Source organism: Echiichthys vipera (assembly GCF_963691815.1).
Source record: "Echiichthys vipera genome assembly, chromosome: 2".
In the NCBI taxonomy this organism is placed as follows: domain Eukaryota; kingdom Metazoa; phylum Chordata; class Actinopteri; order Perciformes; family Trachinidae; genus Echiichthys; species Echiichthys vipera.
Window position 1 is genome coordinate 13,903,052 of NC_139827.1, and position 19,083 is coordinate 13,922,134.

Below are 19,083 nucleotides of genomic sequence, written 5' to 3' on the forward strand. Positions count from 1 at the left end.
CAAATTAAGAAATTCCAATACAGAAAGCCCAAATCAATTAACAATTTGTATCTACTGACTCCCCAAAACATATTCATTAAATACCCTGCAAGGGCAGCACTCCGAATTTTTTATTAAATAACGGCTCAACTACAATTCTTTTATAATTTTATTTTATAAAGGGCCATTTCAGAGATCCCAGATAGAGAAAGTCTCACACAACTATGGATACTATGTCCCTTCAGCATCCACATTTAAACCCAGTCCTGGTTGTGTCAAAGTGCTATGTCCGTTTGATCTGTTGTTCATTATGTCTCCCTTCCTGTCTGCTGTTCGTGGCTTTGGCCCTGAGTGGTGTTTTAGCTCTCAGCCTGGTGTCATGCAGGGTATTTAACTGCACCTCAGAGTTCTGAAGCGGTAATGAATCATCTGGCACACACGTGTCAAGATGTTCACTTTGTGCAGCGACCCAACCCTGCAACTTAGGAAAATTTTTCCTGCCTGTGGTTAGAATATTTCTTCTAAGAGACATTTTACATTGATGGAGGGACATCCTGTCATCTAATTCTACACTCAGAACAGTCTGTTACACCCAAAACTGTTTATTCAATTAAAAAGGAAAATTATATATTTACTAGTTTCCACTTTGAACCTTGTGATTTCAAACTGTTGTTATGTTTGTAGTCCGAGATAATATCTAACCCTTCGCAGTGGTGCTGGAGTAGGGTCTAGCTACACCTGCTGATCATACAGGAATAGTGGAAAAAAACGTTCTGGCTCGTTTGCATTTCTTTAAACCAATCACGATCGTCTTGCTTAACAGATGGCACTTGTGCAAAAGAGATAGCGTGCAGGGCTGGCTAGGTGCTGGATGTCAGGCTTTATCCCAGCACTGTACATCCAATAAGCCAGACTATATCCCTCATCCAAATGAGGGTATAAAATAATAAGACGGCAGCCAGTCGTTCTGTTTCTTTCATGGAAATGGTCATGAGGGGACAGCAGCATCATCAAAAACCTCAGTCTGTTTTTACTCTGCCCCTTCCTGTCCCATGACCGTGCTGCAATGTGTTTTCTGTAACACTGAGTGAGACACTGGTGGTCAGTTGTCCCTCTCTAATGAACTGCATTACACCAGGGCAGTGGGGAAAGCCAAAAACCCTTCAGCCCTTAGCTGCAGAACAACTATTCTTTCTGTCAGTGGGGCTGCTTTTATTTAACTTTAAATGTTCAATTTTTAGCAAAGTGCACAACAGACATTTCCATTTTCCTGGAGTTTCATTCAGTATAACCGTTTGTCATGTTATGTGAAGATGTAAACTTAGATAATACTTAAAGTGAAGGGGTGTGCTAGATTCTGACATTACACTGTCAGAACCACGACTTGACACCTGTCACAGGCATGAATGAGTCTTTATGGATGTTTATGACTGTTGGAATATTTATGCGAAGTTGAAATTGTTTGAGATGTCTGTGTTTAAGACAACAAAATGGGTCATTAACATCATAGGGTGCCTAATTATCAGAATCAGAAATCCTTTAATATTCCCCAGGGGGAAAATTATTTAAATTTGAATTTAACCAAACTTAATGGAACTATTTCGCTTCAAGAGCTAAAATATAATTCTGGTGCAAAATCAGCCCATGGTCTTTTCCGGCACCTACATACATCAAATAAGTCTTTGAGAATTTTTTTCCGTGTAACAACTTGTAACGGAGAAATCCGGGAGACTCGCTAACAGCTGAACGTTGCTAACACGCTGAAGCATTAAAACTGCTGTTTTATCCTTTAAGTATTCCTCCACATAAATGAAGCATCAATAGGCTCCTTCCTTTTGGATGCATTTGGTAATCGACTTGAATGGACTTTACTATGAGAGGAGCTGGTACTGAGGCCAGTCTTTTAAAACACTCTTTGTCGTCGGTGCTTAGTTTTATGCGTAGAGATACTTACAAGGCTACTGTAGAGGTTAAAAATGCTTTCACTGCACTTCCCCAAGGTAAAGCTACGGCCAGCTCTGCCAAATTTCTCTGTTAATAGTTGTTACACGAAACAAAAACTGTCTCGATGGCTTATTTGATGTATATAATTGCTGAAAAAGACCATGGGATGATTTTGTGCCGGAATTCCACTTTAACATTACATTAAACTGATAAGATGTTGGTTTTGACACTTGCTGTCATGAGACTGTTGTATTTGTATGTTGAAGATTTTTAATGTAAAGTTAACACTTAAAGCTAAATAGTTTCTTTCAGTTTGATAATTATGCCTGCTATACTACATGTTTAGAACATGTATGTTATGTTGTCTTGGTTAATGTCAAATTGTCCTAACACAGACATTTCACACAATGTCAACGGTCATAAGTAAGTGTAACCGCACAGAAGCTGCCACATGCAACTATGTACATGACTAATATTTGAATCTTGGGGTTGTGTTGTAGGTATCGCCTGCAGACAGTGAAGTCGTTGGCTGGTGTGAGCCTGATGCTGAGGCTCCTGTGGGCCTCCCTGAGATGGGACGACATGGCCGTCAAACCATCTGCTGCTGTCGGCACAACACGTACAGGTAGAACCCCCAAATCACCCAAACTCTTTCAAATCAAGATGTCCTTCACCTTGGGAGGATGGGGAAGGATATTTATCTACTGTTATTTGACTTCCTGCATGATTCTGTAATTAATTTTATTTATTTATACTTGTGGATGATGTGCAGCTGGTGTTTCCTCCAAATATACCAATCAACTCCAACCTGGTGTTCAAAAAAACTGTAGCATTTCTTCCTGTATTTACTGGGGATATCCTCCTTAACCCCATGTTGGCCCAGAGAAACATACAAAAATGCTTGTCTGAAAAAACAAAACACAGCCCTCAGTCTCATGTGGGTGTCACTGTGTTTATGCTGGAGTGCATTTCCTCCATCTTCTCGGGCTCTCCTCCTCATCACCGTACCAACCCAGCCCTATCCCCACTCATTGCTACAGAGACATCAGATACTGAAATCACCACCACCGAGATCATCAAGCGCCGTGATGTGGGGCCCTATGGCATTCGCTCAGAGTACTGCATCCGCAAAATCATCTGCCCGCTCGGGGTGCCGGAGACTCCGAAAGGTTCGATTCACATTTTTTTTTTCAATACTCATCTTGAAAAAAGAGTGCCTGAGACCAAAGACAACAAAAGCTTTGGAATATCCAGATAAAACCATGATTTTAAATGATGAACTCAGTCATTTTTGTCTATTTCTATTAATTCATTTTAATGTTCCTTTAAAAAACAAAACAAAAAAAAACCCAAGGCTGATCTGTTATTGATCCACCATTACAGAAACCCACACCCCTCAGAGGAAAGGGCTGCGCTCCAGTGCACTGCGCCCCAAGAAGCCTGAGCCGGCCAAGCAGACCGGCCCAATAGTGATCGAGACCTGGGTGGCTGAGGAGGAACTGGACCTCTGGGAGATCAGAGCCTTCTCAGAAAGGTCAGAGGGTCAAGGGTCGAGCATGTCATGCCTACACCTGCCATGTAGCACTAATTGTGTAATCTTTCAAAATGATTTAGGAACATATAACATAACATAACATAATATCTGACTCAAACTCGGAGTCAGATATTATTCAGGATGATCCTGAATAATAATGTGAAGTCCACATATTCACATGCTCTGCTAGAGGTAAAGTGCCTTGTCCTTCCAAACCTTGGTGAGGTAAAACGTAGGATGCTCAAAATGTCTACTCAAGATATATATATATATATGTTTTTTTTTTTTTTAATAACTAGAGCGTAACTTTGTTTCTTCTTCACAAATTTTTGTTTGTGTTGTGAGCTTGAGTGTCTTTTTTTTCTTTTACAGGGTGGAGAAAGAGAAAGCCCAGGCAGCAGAGCAGGCCAAGGTGAGTGTGCTTCATTTCAGTGGTCTTTCCAAAGTTGCCTTTCCCACAAAGGCACATTCATCTTTTAAATAAATTATATAAATAAGCCTTTTTTTTTAAGAGATATGTCTCCACTGAGGCTTGTATCTTACCTTTCTGGGAGGAAAAAGTGCACATGTAGCCGACACTTTTAAAAAGGACACTGATTGATTGCTGGGATTTACACACACTTGCTTTTTGAGGAGCATTGAGTTAAAATTGGTCCAATAACCGATGATCCATTTATTTCTACTGATGTTATTATTTGGCCCGGCAGCTAGCAGAAACATCCCTGTCTATACTAATCTACTATCCTTTCTACTACGCAACTGATTTTATGTATTAAATGACTACTTATTTCATGGGTCCCTATGTTAATGTACTGACTGATTTATATACTATCTTAGAAACGTCTGGAGCAGAAACCAGGCTCAGTCGCAGCTACCCCAACAGGAACCCCTGCAACACCCGTCACCACGCCCAAAGTCATCGTAGGCTCACTGTCAGGCCAGGGCACCCCCACCACCAAGGTGGTACTGTCCACCAAGATGGGCACCCCCGTCACATTCCAGCAGAACAAAAACTTCCAGCAGTCTTTCGCCACCTGGGTCAAGCAGGGTCAAGGCACGCAAGGTACTTTGAAGAGCGGTGTAACTAATAGCCAGTTTGCTGTACTTTAGTCTGGTGAAGCAAAAGGAAATACAGTGTACTCTTTGTTAATACCTAAATCAAGGTTTGTTCATGCACTGGTCAATTTTGAAAATTAAAATATCCAAAATACACATTTAGGTTATTGTTTTACTACACTTTGTCTATTTGCATCTATAGACTTCTTCAAATTCACCAAAATTTAGCATTTACTAATTCCCGATTTGCATATGTCGACATAACATTTCAGAAAACATGTACAGTAATACAAATAATATTTGTCTTACAAATAATATTTGTCTTACTGTCAGTAATCAGCTGGGGAAGTTTCATGGTCATATCTATTAGTTAAAAATGTTACCCTTCTGAAAGTGTGTTGTTTTTCTTTTCCACATATATTTAGTTCTATTAGAAGCAGTAATATTAGGGATTTACAAGTATTTGTTGTACATTTTTGTTGTCTGTTTGCTTTATTAGGAGTGGGCACGGAGACCACCATGGCCACGTCTGGTGGGCACACCTTCCAGATTACAGGAACCTCAGTGGGTGGAAAAGTAGTGACCACCAAGCTCCCGCTGCCCGCCAACAGCAAGATTGTCACAGTCAACGTGCCGACTTCACAAGGAGGTACAGCAGGTTTAAATAAGTCACACTTTGGAGGCAAACAGAGGGCACAAGTTAAATTATTTAGGGTAGACTTTTCTTCTTTCCATCCACTGCCATTTCGGGATGCTTGTATGTTTGTGTTTTCATTGCTTCACCCTGGACCCACGGCTGAGACATTTCAAATGTGTCAAAGGAGCCAAATTAGATCTGGCTCATTAATTGGATGCCATTGTAAGCAATTTAGCGTGCCAACCACGCACTCAGTGCTCTAGAAGGACTGAGTCTGTCTTCACTCATTTCAAATGTTGTTGTTGCCAGCTACCGCAGGCCCAAATATTTAAGTCTACAGAGTCTAAGTCTTAGACACAAATTAGACATTCCTCTGTTCTTGATTGCCATTGACATTGAGCCAAGTAGTAGGTCATTTTTAAAGACCCACAACTTTGAAGCACTATAGGGCTCAAGTGTTCAGCTCTGTTAAACACACGGACTCTCGCCTCTCTGAGTCAGTCAGTCAGTTAGTTTTGCCATGGTCCTAACGCAGACGTGTTTTTATTTATATGCTTAAATTAAGCACTTTATTTAGCCTGGTTCCAGACTAGGGCCCGCTTGATTTTTCAGGATTTTTTTGACTGATCAGTCTTGATTTTAGAGGTAATTAATTTGCTTATTATCTGATATAGTGAAATAATGAAAATAAGACTACCGGTATGTGGATTACGCACAGATTTTGCACAGATATGACTGCAAAGATCCTCAAACGACCGCTTTGTTAAGCAAATAACTATTAAAGAATATTCAGCATTATTATACATTATACATACACTTTATTGTTTTGTCAAACGATTCTAGAAATGAGCACTGAGGGGAAAAAAGACTTTAAAAAATTTAAAAAAAAGTTAAATTGTTATAAATGTTAAGTATCAGTCAATTGCTTAGCGTTTCACAAAAGTAAAATAGATAAATGAAATATTGGTCTGACTCTTTTCCCGACCTCAGAATTATCGTCCACATCCCTGATTTGTTCCGGGATTCCCGGTGAGCTTTATTTTGCTGATTTGGTTTGTCCTTTATTGCTGACATAGGTTTACCCTGAAAAATTGTCCTTGATTTATTAAAGCCTAATTATCTTAATGAAATAATTCATTTTCACCACTCTCTAAATGATGTTTCAGATGCAGTAGGCAGAAATTTTCAACAATAAAGATCTTATAAACCCAGTGTACACTACCTGCCCAGCACTAAGCAGCAGACAAAGTTTGCAGTTAGCTGGTGAGCATATGTCGTTTTTCCACTCCATGGTACAGTTCGACTCTACTGAACTTTGGTTTGGTTTTGCATTATCAAAAGTTGTGGATAGTACCTAGTATGCCCTCCATCGAGCTTCCAAGCGAGTAGATCGGATACTTAAAGGGGAGTTAAAACACTGCAGACCACAGGCTGACAGAGAGAATCGTGACTAATGAGACACGGGACATCCTGCACAAACCTTTGATTTTTAAAAAGCCAAGTTTCTACAATTATATTATTCACTCGAACCAGATTTTTCTTTTTTTAAATGACAGCCCGAAAAACTACGCCACCCACACCGTGCACTGCGGCGCACAGTTTACGAGGATGAAAGGATTCAACGAGTGTCTTGACATTCAGTCTTGCCTACACTGAGGGTTTACTATCCGCAGTGAAAAATGAGTAGCCTGTGGCAGGCTGGTGCGCACCAGCCCCATCGTGGTGCCCACCATGTGCCAGCATCATGAGTCAGCAGCTTAGTTTGGTGTGGACATCATGTCTGGCCGTGTCCTGTCGGCATGGTAATCTAATGGAAAGCTGTTATTTTGGTTGGATGGTTTTTGGGATGGTGGATTTGTGTAGTCTGGCGTTCTAAATCCAGACTGCGGATTCAAGATTGTTCTATCTTAAGTTAGGTGCTTTTCAACAGTTTGAAATGTTAATATTGACACCGCAAATGGGGCGGTGGTTTGTACTGAGCACACCCTGGCCAGTCTGTGGTCCTGTCAAATTATCGGATGATGGATATGAGGTGGTCTGTCATGTTGACATGTCCCATTAAAGCTGTTGAAAGCTCTTACATGGGTTATATAAGCCAGATTCAGCCGTCACAAAATTACTTGACTTCATGCTACACAAGATGTTATTTTGAAATTGAAATGTTACATGATTAAGTGAAAAACACAAAAACACTGGATAGGAAACGTTAGTCTGGAAATTAAAAGAAGTTTGTAAGGTATATCCACATTTCTCCCAACTGATTATAAAAAGTCTCGGTTTTCCTGTTTTATCCTTTTTCATCAAGCTAACCAACAACTGAAGAGATCTTCATTTTCACATATGATGCAGTGATGATGCCACTAAAAATAGCTTGTCAGTATGCAGAAAATGTAACATTAAATTCAGACGTATAAATAAATAAAACATTTCATTCACCAGATAAAGAGAATAATATTCACCATAGATGCAAAGAAAGTGATTTTTTTAACTTTGAAGTCACCATGAAGGAGAAACCAAGTTCAGGTGGAGTGTAACCATTTAATGGACATGTGTGTTTGTCCAGCATGACTGTTGGGCGCCCTGTTTGTTTTGGAAGGGCTTAAGGAAGTTAGGCAGGAAAACAAGTTTACCCTGAGGTCTGCTTCCCAAACAGGTAGCCCTTTATAGCGGGATTCCATTTTTCTTTTTTTCCCCTCCGTCTTTTTGAATAAAAGTATACCTCTCAACTCACCGGAGTTCCAACTCCCCGACCTCTCCAAACAGCCAGTCCATAGAAAAGCGTGTTTGATGTGTGTGACCAGAGCCGCTACTCCCCTGGTCTTACGACCCGGTTTAACGTCCCTGTTTGAAGAGGGAAACCCTTGATGTATAGGTTTACCTGCTCGGTTGTGGTTGAAAAACCGCAGCAAGAAGGCAGCAGAGAAAAAAAGAGAGACACTCTCATGGTTTCCATTTCTGCCATCAGCTTCACGTGAGCTCATTAAGTCACAGAGCCTGGCGAACAAATATGAAACGCTCCCTTTGTCAGAATAAAGTTAAAAAGTAGGATCTGTGTTCATGCATAATTTATGAGGAGATTCAGGTATGTTGGGGGAAACCCAACTAAGCTTTCAGTGAGCCTTTGAAGATTTTGTTTACCTGCTCAACTAATATTTACCGTTGCTGTGATCAAAAGCTGGCCATCGAGCAAGGAGAGAAGCTCACAAATAATTCAGTGAGTTGTTTCAATGCAGGACTTCTGTACTGCTGCTCACTTGTGACACGCAAATATTTGGCCACTGCTTCACATCAGTAATTGTATTAGGATGTTTGAACATTTAAAAATGTGTTGGTGGATATGTTTGATGTAGTTAAAGTTGGGCTGGACGATATGGCCAAAATCTTCCATCCCATTCTAGGTAATTATTATGTGTCATGATATAGAGTACATGTGCTCTGGTTTAAATAAATAAATAGTCTATATGAAATAACCACAGGGTTAAGCCTATTTCTGTATACTCCTGTGTGAATTTAATACATGGCAAATGAAAAATAGAGTAGTAGACTTAGTGCGAAATACAAACTCTGAAAAATTTGAGTTGGTATTCAATCATCAATTTAGATGATATAGATAATATCTCGATATGCGATTCCATCACAATACGACTATCGAAAGGTGATAAACGATCATATCGAATAATCGCCCAGCCCCCCAAAAGGCAGGCATTTGACAAATAAATATCATCGATTGAGCTCTAGATCTACATATAAGTTTACAAACAATCCTACAAGGAAACATTAAAAACTGTATCTTTAAACCACACATCCTAATCCTGGTGGGTTTTTTTAAGCTTCCAACCTACATAAACTGTCCCTTTCTTACAGCATTCCTCTTTTTTACATTTACTTAGAGCCACTTGTTCTTTCATGCCATGTGTGTCATCACTTTAAACACAGATCTTTAACGGGCTCGTCAGAGTCATTGCCGGCCTTTGATACATAACCCTATGTCTAAAAATATATTCTCTAACAGGAATCCAACATATTAGGAAAGGCTGTTTAAACATTTAATGATGAAAGGCTTACTGGCCTTTAGGTGAGGTCCCAGGGATACAGTGAAGCTTGAGGATTCACGTGAATGTTTAAAATTAAAATTGATGTATAAATATATGAATATGCAAGTGTATGTCCTTCTCTCATCCTTCCACCAGTTATGTTTAAGTCTTGACTGATGATTAGAATAAACCAGTTGCTTCTCGGGAAATCTCATCTTCAACCCACCGCTATCCTCGTGCCTCTCTCTTCTCATTTGTTCACTCCGGTATCTTTGTGTTTCTCTTTTCTCTGCAGGTGTGGTTCAACAGAAAGTATTGGGTATCATCCCCTCCAGCACGGCGGGTGGTGCCCAGACCTACACCACATTCCAGCCCCGCACCACCACGCTCAACATCCGGCACAATACTCCAGGCTCCCAGCAACAAGTACATATGCTTTCTCTCTGCTCTGTAGCATCCGTAGTTTTTTTGTCAGATCTGAAGATGCTGGCTTTAAAACAATTAATTTTTGACGTCTTCACAAAAATGTCCTTCTAGGTTTTGACAGCTGGTGGTCAGATCCGTCCAGGAATGACAGTGATCCGAACACCGATCCAGCAGACAGGCCCAATGGGAAAGACCATACTCCGCACACCCCTTGTTGTACAGCAAGGTAAAATCACTGCTCAATAGCAGCGAGCGCTTAGCAACAAACTAACATTTAACTGTGTGCCCTCTCTGTAAGTCAATGTGTGTGTCTGTGAATGTGTCTGATCTCCAGCCCGTTGCCAAAATCATGAGAGAGTGTTGAGCGCTAATGTGTGCATGTATGGAAGTCTAGTTTAATTTATAATTTTTATACACCTCTCTCATCCAGGTCAGGGTGGACAGCAAGTAGTAACGCAGATCATTCGTGGCCAGGCAGTCTCCACAGCAATATCTGGTGCCAGCCCTGTCGCCACGGTCACTGGACAGGGGGCGGCCACCCCCAACACAGCAGGACAGGCATCAGGCCAAACACCACCCAGCACCACGCGGGCGCAGGGGCAAGGCCAGGTTAAACTCACCCTGGCACAGCTCACACAGCTCACACAGGTGAGTGTGGGAGACACAGATGTCCTGTGCCACCCTGTGTGCAGGGTTTGAAATGAACACTTTCCAAATAGTGATGAAACTACAAAATAAAATACCATGGCCTATAACTTTTTAGACAAATTATTGAAAGATGCTTATATCGAATTGGTCTGTACACATTATTTATTTTTCTCAAACATACATTTTCCTTATTACAGTAAGAGGAAAAGGAGAGCCCAGAATCACATGCAACGGTTTCATGGTCTTTACGACCACATACCACCAACAGTTCATGACCCAGCTCAAGTTCTCCAACACAAAGAGAAACTCCAAAAACGTCAGAACACATGGGCAATGGAAGAAGCCTTGTGAGACAAAATAGAGCCCCCATTCTCAGATGGCTGTTGCAATACAACTACGAACATTTGAATCAATTTGAAACAAGCCTTGTTTGAGATTTTGTGAAAAAAATGGGATTACTAAAATGAATTTATGCTTTGGATAATGGGATATCAAAAAAATTTAACTGAAGGCCATTTGGATTAGACTTGACTATACAATGTGAATCACCTTGCCTTCTCCTCTCTGCCTTTCGTAGAAGCAGCAGGCCTTGTCAGGTGTGGATCGGCAGGCTGGTGTTGGTACCCAACAGGCTCTGACGGTGATGGTTCAGGGCCAGGGCCAGACCACTGGTCAGCTGCAGGTCATACCTCACGGGGTCACCGTCATCCCAGGACCTGGTCAGCAGCTCATGCAGGCAGCGTTGCCCAACGGCCAGGTGCAGCGCTTTCTCTTCACCCCCTTACCCTCAGCAGCCACACCCACATCAACCACAGGTATGATAAGAGATGAGCATGGATTGTAGGGTTTTTTTTTCTTTCAGGCAAATTCTTGGAAAATAACTGTGAAAATAAAATGTGAATTCGATGTGTTTCTGCTGTGTGGTTTGCAGTGAATGATGGTGACATTTTTATGAAATTCTCCTTCTCATCTGACTCTTTCTCTGGTTCTCTCTCCAGCCACCACAGTTCCCACTTCCACCAAAACCCCAGCACAGCCTGCACAGCAGGCTGCCGCCCCAGTCCAGGCAGGGGCGACCCCCCTGGCCACCACCAGCACCCTTTCGTCAGCCACCCCACAGGGCCAGTTACCCCCTCAGACTCAGGCTCACATGCCCATCCAGTCTCCCACCTCTCTGCAGGTGAAAACGAAGGGAGGAACCGCCCAGCTGCAGCTGCAGCAGACGCCGCAGCTCATCAGCGTGTCTGGACTGCAGCAGCAGGTACAGGTATGATTAGCAACTGTGTCAGGGAAATTCGCACTAACCTCACTCCACTTCCCAAAACGGCTGTAGCTGAGATGACCTTGAGCAGCTTAGCACAGCTCAGGTGAAGCTACATATGGTCTAGCTGTAGGAGACTTTACTGTAGTTTGGCAAAACAGGTGTAAATGGGGCCATGTCCTGTTAAATTAAAAGCAACTATAATGTATCTGACAGTGTGATCTAACTTATCTAAATAGAAGTTTTTATTCATATACAAACACAAACCTGGTTTTCTTTTCAGCTTTGTTAAATTTTTGTATCTTCTGTGTTGTGACTGCAGGTGTTGGCGCAGCTGCAGGCCCAGCAGGGTGGAGGTTCCCTGCCACAGCACATCAAACTGCAGCTTCCTATCCAGATACAACAGACAGGGACCACCTCAGCTCAGGGAGGACAGGTAGTGCAGCAAGCCTGCTAAACCAGACCCTAATATATTACCTTCATAGGACCTTGCAGATGTGTTTTGGTCCTACTAAAATGAACGGAAAACAAATCATGAAAATGTTGACATTTCCTGTGTACTGCTTCTCTCGTTTAGACTAGAGTATTCAAAACTAGAAACCTTATCACTCTATGCCCTCTGCACAGATTGGGAACGTAGTGACCATCCAGACAGCTTCTGTCCAGGAGCAGCTGCAGAGGATCCAGCAGCTCAGAGAACAGCAGCAACAGAAGAAGAGACAAGCTGCAGAGGCCAAGAGAGAGCAAGCCCTTAACGCAGCCAGCCAGAGCGACATCATTCAGAAACAGGTGTGTATCTGGGCAAGCGTGCTCAAGCACCCCTCGTATCCCTGTCATCCATCTCAGTCCAAGACTCGCTCTCTCCAAGCCAACAGTACATAAACAGTCACCATCCTCCAACCCTCCACGAAGGCTGGGTTTATTTTCACAGCCTGGGACCTGTCTCTCTTTGTGAGGACATTTCCAAAAAGTGAGGACAATTTGGTCTGTCCTCACTTTTTCAAAGGCCTGTTTGGATATTAAGTGTGTCAAGAGTGTATTTGACACACTTTACTGCCTGGTCAAATTTAATAGCCCATTTCTGTAGATATTTGTAGTGCACATTAAACATCACAAGTCACAAACTGATTTAATAAATATTTTATTCAAATGTGATTTTCTGCTTTACTGTAGCTGTTTCCTCTCACACTGTAAATATATTTTGTTTGTGTTCTGACATCTTCCTGCATCGTGTGTTTCAGGTGGTGATGAAACAAAACGCTGTGATCGAGCACCTGAAGCAGAAGAAGACCATGACGCCTGCCGAGAGAGAAGAGAATCAGCGGTTTGTGTCCAGAATTTGTCTTTTATTAGCAAAATGCAGCACAGAAATGATATTAAGGTTCATTCTCTGTGGGGCTGCTCATTTTCTTTGAATTGTCATGTGTCAGGCAGTCTGCAAACTATTCTTTGCTCTATACAAACACCAACATGTTAGGAGGTACTAACACAGCATGGGAACTTTTGGGTGTGTAACCATCAACAGCTGCATGTACTCACGGTGACCCTACATGCAAGAACAGAAAGACAAACCTGTGTATAAATGAGCGGAATTGCACATAAAAACCACACAAAGTCCTTCCAACCCTACACCAATTTGTAGCAATGTAGTGTGTTAACACTTCTGTATAAAAAGTCTATGAGCTTGACATAATTTACCAGAATAATCATAAGCGCTTATCACTCCGGTGACCAATGCTACTGTGGGTGTACTGGCCCTTTTTTTATTTTTAGCAATAACTAAACTTTCTCAGGTGATATTTCCTGAAGGCCAGGTACTTTAATTCCTTTCTAAAGATTCACAGTGTCAAAATGTTTGTACGCCTACTTTTACCTTGAAAAAGGTTCAACTTTATTCGGTAAGCAGCCATAGGACTTCTACAGCTATAAAAACAAAATCAAAATCTATATGATAAAAGTCAAAGTAGTGGAATATTTAGAAAGTTTCCTTGTTCCCTCCTGTTTTATATGCTGTAGATAGATTATACTCTGACCTACAGTTGACCCTGACAACCATGTGTTTATGTCCACAGACGGTGTGTCAACACTGACAGTACCCATTCACACAAACCTGAAATACCAAACCCAGACTACCCTGACATCACTACAGCAGCTCTGTCTGTTGTCTGTCTCTCTGCTTATTTTTCATCCTTTTTCCATTTCTTCAGGTCATCCTTTTCTCTCGCTTTTCCTTCAAAACACGACTCAGTTAGTAAAAACATTGACCTCTGACATCAGCTTGTGTGTGTTTCTGTGTCGTGTTTCATTAGTCTCCTCCACTTTCACGCTGCATTTGCAGTGCGTACTTCAGTGTACACGCAGTAGAAACCCTGGCCCATCTTTGACCTCAGCAGCAATGAATGCGTGTGCGTTAATCACACAAACGTGACACTGAACGCGCCATTCTGGCGTTGAATGTGAACCAGCAATTTTCGATCTTAGTTGCGAATGTTGGCGAACACAAGTGAACATACTGGTGACACAGAGCCATAAATTACTTTGATTTACTATATTTATATGCAACGTTCAGTTTTGACAATATGTTTGTGGAGATTTTTTTAATGTTTTTATAATATCTCCCAGGTTTGGTTTCTTCTTCATTGCTCAGTATTTCTTGTACTTTTTTTACTTTAACTTTTGTTTTTCAGGAAGTTTATCATCACACAGTATAGGACTGTACATGTGCGAATCCCATGTGCATTTTGATTTGCTTAAATTTGCACATTTGACCTTTCTTCCTCCCTTTCCTATGTTTACAAGAGCACTGTTGCTTGCCAGTCGTCATTATCTGTCCATCTCTGCACCATACCTCTCTTCTAATCCTCAGCTCCACTCCCATGCTACTGAAGCACAGAGTCTCATACAAATAAACACTGGACAACCAAGTACGTCCCTAACATCTGTAAGACACGTGGCTTAGTAACATCACTAGTCTGACTGCTTGTTACTCCCAGGGATGCTGACACAACGGCATCCTTTTTTGAAAGTAGCCATGTTAGGTTCAGGTTTTTAAAAAGACTTTGTTTTCACCCGTGCAGTGTCCTAACCGACTGGTTGGTTCCCAGTATTGCTGATTGCAGCATTGTCAGGGGGGCCTGGCTGTGGGGATGCGTGCCTGTCTGGAGCAGGCTAATTGCTTGGTCGCCTGAAGTGCTGCTTGCAGCATTCTGGAGAACCGCTCATCCGATCCAACTCAACTGAACGCTTCTTGACATGTGCGAAGGACAATCATATATGCAGACATACACAGATAGAGATTTCTTCCTTTTACAGTTAGATGATACTGCTACAGCGCCACCTATTAGCCAAATGCCACCAAATGTGTCATGGTCACTTGGACTTTATATCTACACATTTGCACCAAATGTGGTTGCAATAGCACAAAGTGTTCAGAAAATATGAGGTGATTGGTAATATAAGCTCTGCCCACAGTTTTTGAGCAAACTTTGAGAGCAAGCTGTAGCAAAAGTGTATGAAACCTCCAAAAATTTGAAAAGGTAATTTTTTCCAGCTTGGTCCAGAGAGGTTCTGTACTATCTTTGGTGATGATTGCTCAAAATTTGTATGAGGAGTAATGAAAAAACACAGATTTGGACACAATTCAAAATGGCGATAAATGCATCTGGACGTGGATAGATTCATCTGGACCCACAGAATCCAGGGGAAAAAAAGAGTGTTTTTCCTGAGACTTACAGTTCAAAAGGCCAAATCGTAAAGTTTATTGTTAAAGTGTCATAATCTGGCCAAATTGCACCAAATTAAACCATGCGCTCCCCTGGTTCCTCAGCGATACATCTGCCAAGCATGAATTAGATCTGTTGAAATGTTATTAAGATATGCAACATACAGACAGACAGAGATTCCATGCTTTATAGTTATATTAGAATCCACATTAGTTGATGCATTACATCAGCTTCTCTTCCTGGGGGTCCACACACAAGAAGACATTAACACATGAAAAAGGAAATGAGATACAAATACAACAATCAAGGTTATAGTAATCCTATTACATTCTTATTCCTATATTTTCATGTTTTGTGTGATGAACTCTTACAACAGAAAATAGACTGTCATTCATCTTCAACCGCTTGTCCCTGTCATATACATATATATATATATGTATATGTGTATATATATATATATATATGTGTGTTTATATATATGTGTGTATATGTATGTGTATATATATATATATACACACATATATATGTATATATATATATGTATATATATACATATATATATGTGTATGTATGTGTGTATATATATGTGTATATATATATATGTGTGTGTGTGTGTGTGTGTGTATATATATATATATATATATATATATGTGTGTGTATATATGTATATATATGTATATATTTGTGTGTGTATATATATATATGTTTATATTAAATTTCCACACAATAACAAGGGTCATTATGAGGTTACTGTATGTCAGTGATGCACACTGAGATCTAAGATTTAATGTGGACAGTCATGAAGTTTAGCTTTACTTGTTTTGTTGTTGCTGTTTGTACCAGTGGAAGTTTTTGGGAAAAGCGGTTACATTTTCCAGGATTATCATTTGTTATCTTGTTAGATAGTTCACCGCAGAGAAAGGAAAGATTTAGAGCCAGATAGGGATGGGACATTTTTTAAAGTCATACAGTCAAACCCTGAACTTTGTAGTCACACAGCTTACATAACTGACCCAGTGTACCTCATGGACTTGTGTTGAGAGAAATGCTTTCATTGTTCATTCATACACACGGCCACTTCTTACATGTGGAAGGTTACATATTCACATTTTTTGAAGTAAGCAACAGCCGTGCATGTTGTTCTCTCTGAAACATTGAAGCATTGTTTGGATTAATACTCGACTCCTGCCCAGTGGTGTGTCAGAGGGATAACTTTCTTCCTGTGACATTGACTGTATTGACTTTCTAAATTCAAGATTCCGATATGTGATAATCCTTTCCCCCACTGCACTTTTATCCTTCTCTCCCAGCAGGAGTTTTATGTGTATTTTGTACCTTAAAAATAACCCGAATGGTCCACAGCTCTATTTCACATGGGTCCTCATTAGAGTTCTTGAGCTGTGTTTTTAGGCAAGACTATAACATTTCTGCTGTATTCAAGGAGCTCTTCATCCATAATACACAGGGTCTCACTATTCGATACAATATGAATTTATGATCTATTCACTTGTTAAAGGTCAGGAGGATATAAGTCTGTAATTTTCCCATCTTCCTTTCTGTCTAGGATGATCGTATGCAACCAGGTGATGAAGTTCATCCTCGACCGGATAGACAAGGATGAGAGGCAAGAGGCCAAGAGGAGGAAAAAGGAGGAGGTAGTGGAGGCGAAGAGGAGGTTGGCCAACGCCAGCAAGCTCTCCTCGCTCCTGTACCGGCACAAAGAGGGCCTCAAAATGGAGATCCTGAAGAAGCGGGCGCTTCTCGACAAGGAGCTGCAGCTAGAGGCCCAGGTATGAAGGGAGGGAGGATGGAGGGTGTCTATTCAAACATCATCCTACGCATACATTTTCAAAACAAGGAGGTACATAAAAAAAATAGTAAAAATGGTCTCCGCTTGAAATATAAAACATAATTATGAAGAGGTGTGACAAGCGGCTTTGGAACCACCTTTATCTGAATTCAGTTTATGATTGTGTTCTCCACCACTTTTGACCCCATGCGTCCTGACATTACACTCCGCAGGAGGAACTAAAGAGGGACCTGTTGCGGATGCGGAGGGAGAAGGAGAGAGCTCAGGCTGCAGCACACCAGGCTGCTCAGGCTGCTGCCGCTGCTGCCACCGCTGCTGCCGCCGCCCACAACCAGCAGCAACATACTCTGGTACACACGCATGGTATCACCTCTCAACACCACCACACCACGGGCGTCACCTCCACACACAAGAGAAAGCGGGAAGAGGAAAGGGAGAGGGAGACTGCGACATCAGCCAAGTCCAAGAAGAAGAAGATGATCTCGACAACGAGCACCAAGGAAAGCAAAAAGGAAATCAAGCTCTACTGCATCTGCAAGACTCCCTACGACGAGACTAAGTATGATGACGCTCTCGCGAGTTTTAAATTCTGTTATCTAGTGGGTAGGCATGGTAGTTGGCACAATAAAACAATTCTAAATTAAAAGAAATCCCCAAAAAATAAAATTTGAATGGCCCATTTGACAGGTGGAACTTTTCCCTAATCTTTTGTAGGAACTCAGAAACACAGTTCCACTTTTGGTTCCTGCCTCTAAAAAAAAGTCCCAGCTTTGTGCTTTCTAATGGTCCAGAAGTTACAGTTTCAGGGTAGAGTTGCTGAACTTATGAACAAAACATAACCCTATTTGCTAATGTATCAATACAATCATACTGAAACGGAAAAACAATCCTCCAAAAACCAATGCAGCATATTCCTGCATCTTGCTTTTCTGCCATATTCAATCTGCCTCTTCACCATGTTCCTTTTTTCACACATCACACAAACAAAGGCATCGATTTTTTTATTTGCTTAATCTGCCCGTTTCTTCAGATGCGGTGGAAACATTATCTATTGCATCTCAACTTAATGAAAACTTCATAAAGTTTGGTACACTTACTGACATACCATGAACTAGTTGGTGTCTACTGCGAGACATTAGTGACAACACCTTTTGAATCTCTACAGGTTCTACATTGGCTGCGACCTGTGTACCAACTGGTATCATGGAGAATGTGTTGGCATCACAGAGAAAGAGGCCAAGAAGATGGATGACTACATCTGTGTGGAGTGTAAACGGGGGCAGGAAGGCAGCACAGAGGAGCTGTACTGCATCTGTCAGACGCCATACGACGAGTCCCAGTAAGGACCCGCAGGATTATTAATAATACTTCCCTTGTTTATAAAGCACATTGAAAGGCAATGCAAAACTCTACGCTGAAAGTAAAAGCACTTCTTGCATTCCCAGGTTCTACATCGGCTGTGACCGGTGTCAAAACTGGTACCATGGTCGCTGTGTGGGCATCCTGCAGAGCGAGGCCAACCACATCGACCAATACGTGTGCCCGCAGTGTCAGTCGACAGAGGACGCCATGACGGTCTTCACGCCGCTTACAGACAAGGACTTTGAGGGCCTGCGGAGAATCCTGCGTTCCTTGCAGGTAAACAAATTTATTGTAGATGCCCAAACCGCATAAGCCTTCAGTGAGTGTATGTAGAGATGTAGCAGTGAATATAATAATTATACGACAGTCATGCTAGATCATTGCACTTAAACACTACAGTAGGAAAGAAACAGTGAGTGCTCTGGTACTTTAGGTAAACTTTGGGTAAACTGAGTTTCAGGGAGGTTTATGCTCCACTGCATCACTGCACATTTACTCTACAGGTACATGAATACTCAACAGCACTATAGTGGTAGTTTTATTACAAGTGATTGAGCGAACACTAACACAGCTCCTCGTCGCCCCACTACAGTGTGTGAGCAGCAAACAAAAGTCCACTGTGTGCATCTTATCTGATGAGTTCGGCTCCCCGTAGCGATGCTTGGACAGC

The 19,083-nt window shown here is 41.5% G+C and overlaps 1 protein-coding gene across 5 annotated transcripts in view; it reads left to right on the top strand.

The window, feature by feature from the left end:
* Positions 1-19,083, top strand: part of LOC310959360 (nucleosome-remodeling factor subunit BPTF-like) — a 49,904-nt gene that overhangs the window by 21,106 nt on the left and 9,715 nt on the right. For 3 of the 5 annotated variants that reach the window (XM_083930671.1, XM_083930674.1, XM_083930673.1), the window contains 18 exons: positions 2,424-2,548; positions 2,964-3,092; positions 3,307-3,457; positions 3,830-3,869; positions 4,295-4,520; positions 5,013-5,162; positions 9,480-9,610; positions 9,722-9,836; positions 10,041-10,258; positions 10,836-11,073; positions 11,257-11,525; positions 11,842-11,955; positions 12,147-12,308; positions 12,761-12,843; positions 16,806-17,031; positions 17,264-17,610; positions 18,217-18,390; positions 18,497-18,689. In XM_083930671.1, coding sequence (XP_083786797.1) covers positions 2,424-2,548; positions 2,964-3,092; positions 3,307-3,457; positions 3,830-3,869; positions 4,295-4,520; positions 5,013-5,162; positions 9,480-9,610; positions 9,722-9,836; positions 10,041-10,258; positions 10,836-11,073; positions 11,257-11,525; positions 11,842-11,955; positions 12,147-12,308; positions 12,761-12,843; positions 16,806-17,031; positions 17,264-17,610; positions 18,217-18,390; positions 18,497-18,689 — 3,091 coding nt within the window. Of the gene's footprint in view, positions 1-2,423; positions 2,549-2,963; positions 3,093-3,306; positions 3,458-3,829; positions 3,870-4,294; positions 4,521-5,012; positions 5,163-9,479; positions 9,611-9,721; positions 9,837-10,040; positions 10,259-10,835; positions 11,074-11,256; positions 11,526-11,841; positions 11,956-12,146; positions 12,309-12,760; positions 12,844-14,385; positions 14,444-16,805; positions 17,032-17,263; positions 17,611-18,216; positions 18,391-18,496; positions 18,690-19,083 lie in introns of those variants that run through there. The other 2 variants (XM_083930672.1, XM_083930675.1) reach the window with 2 other exon arrangements.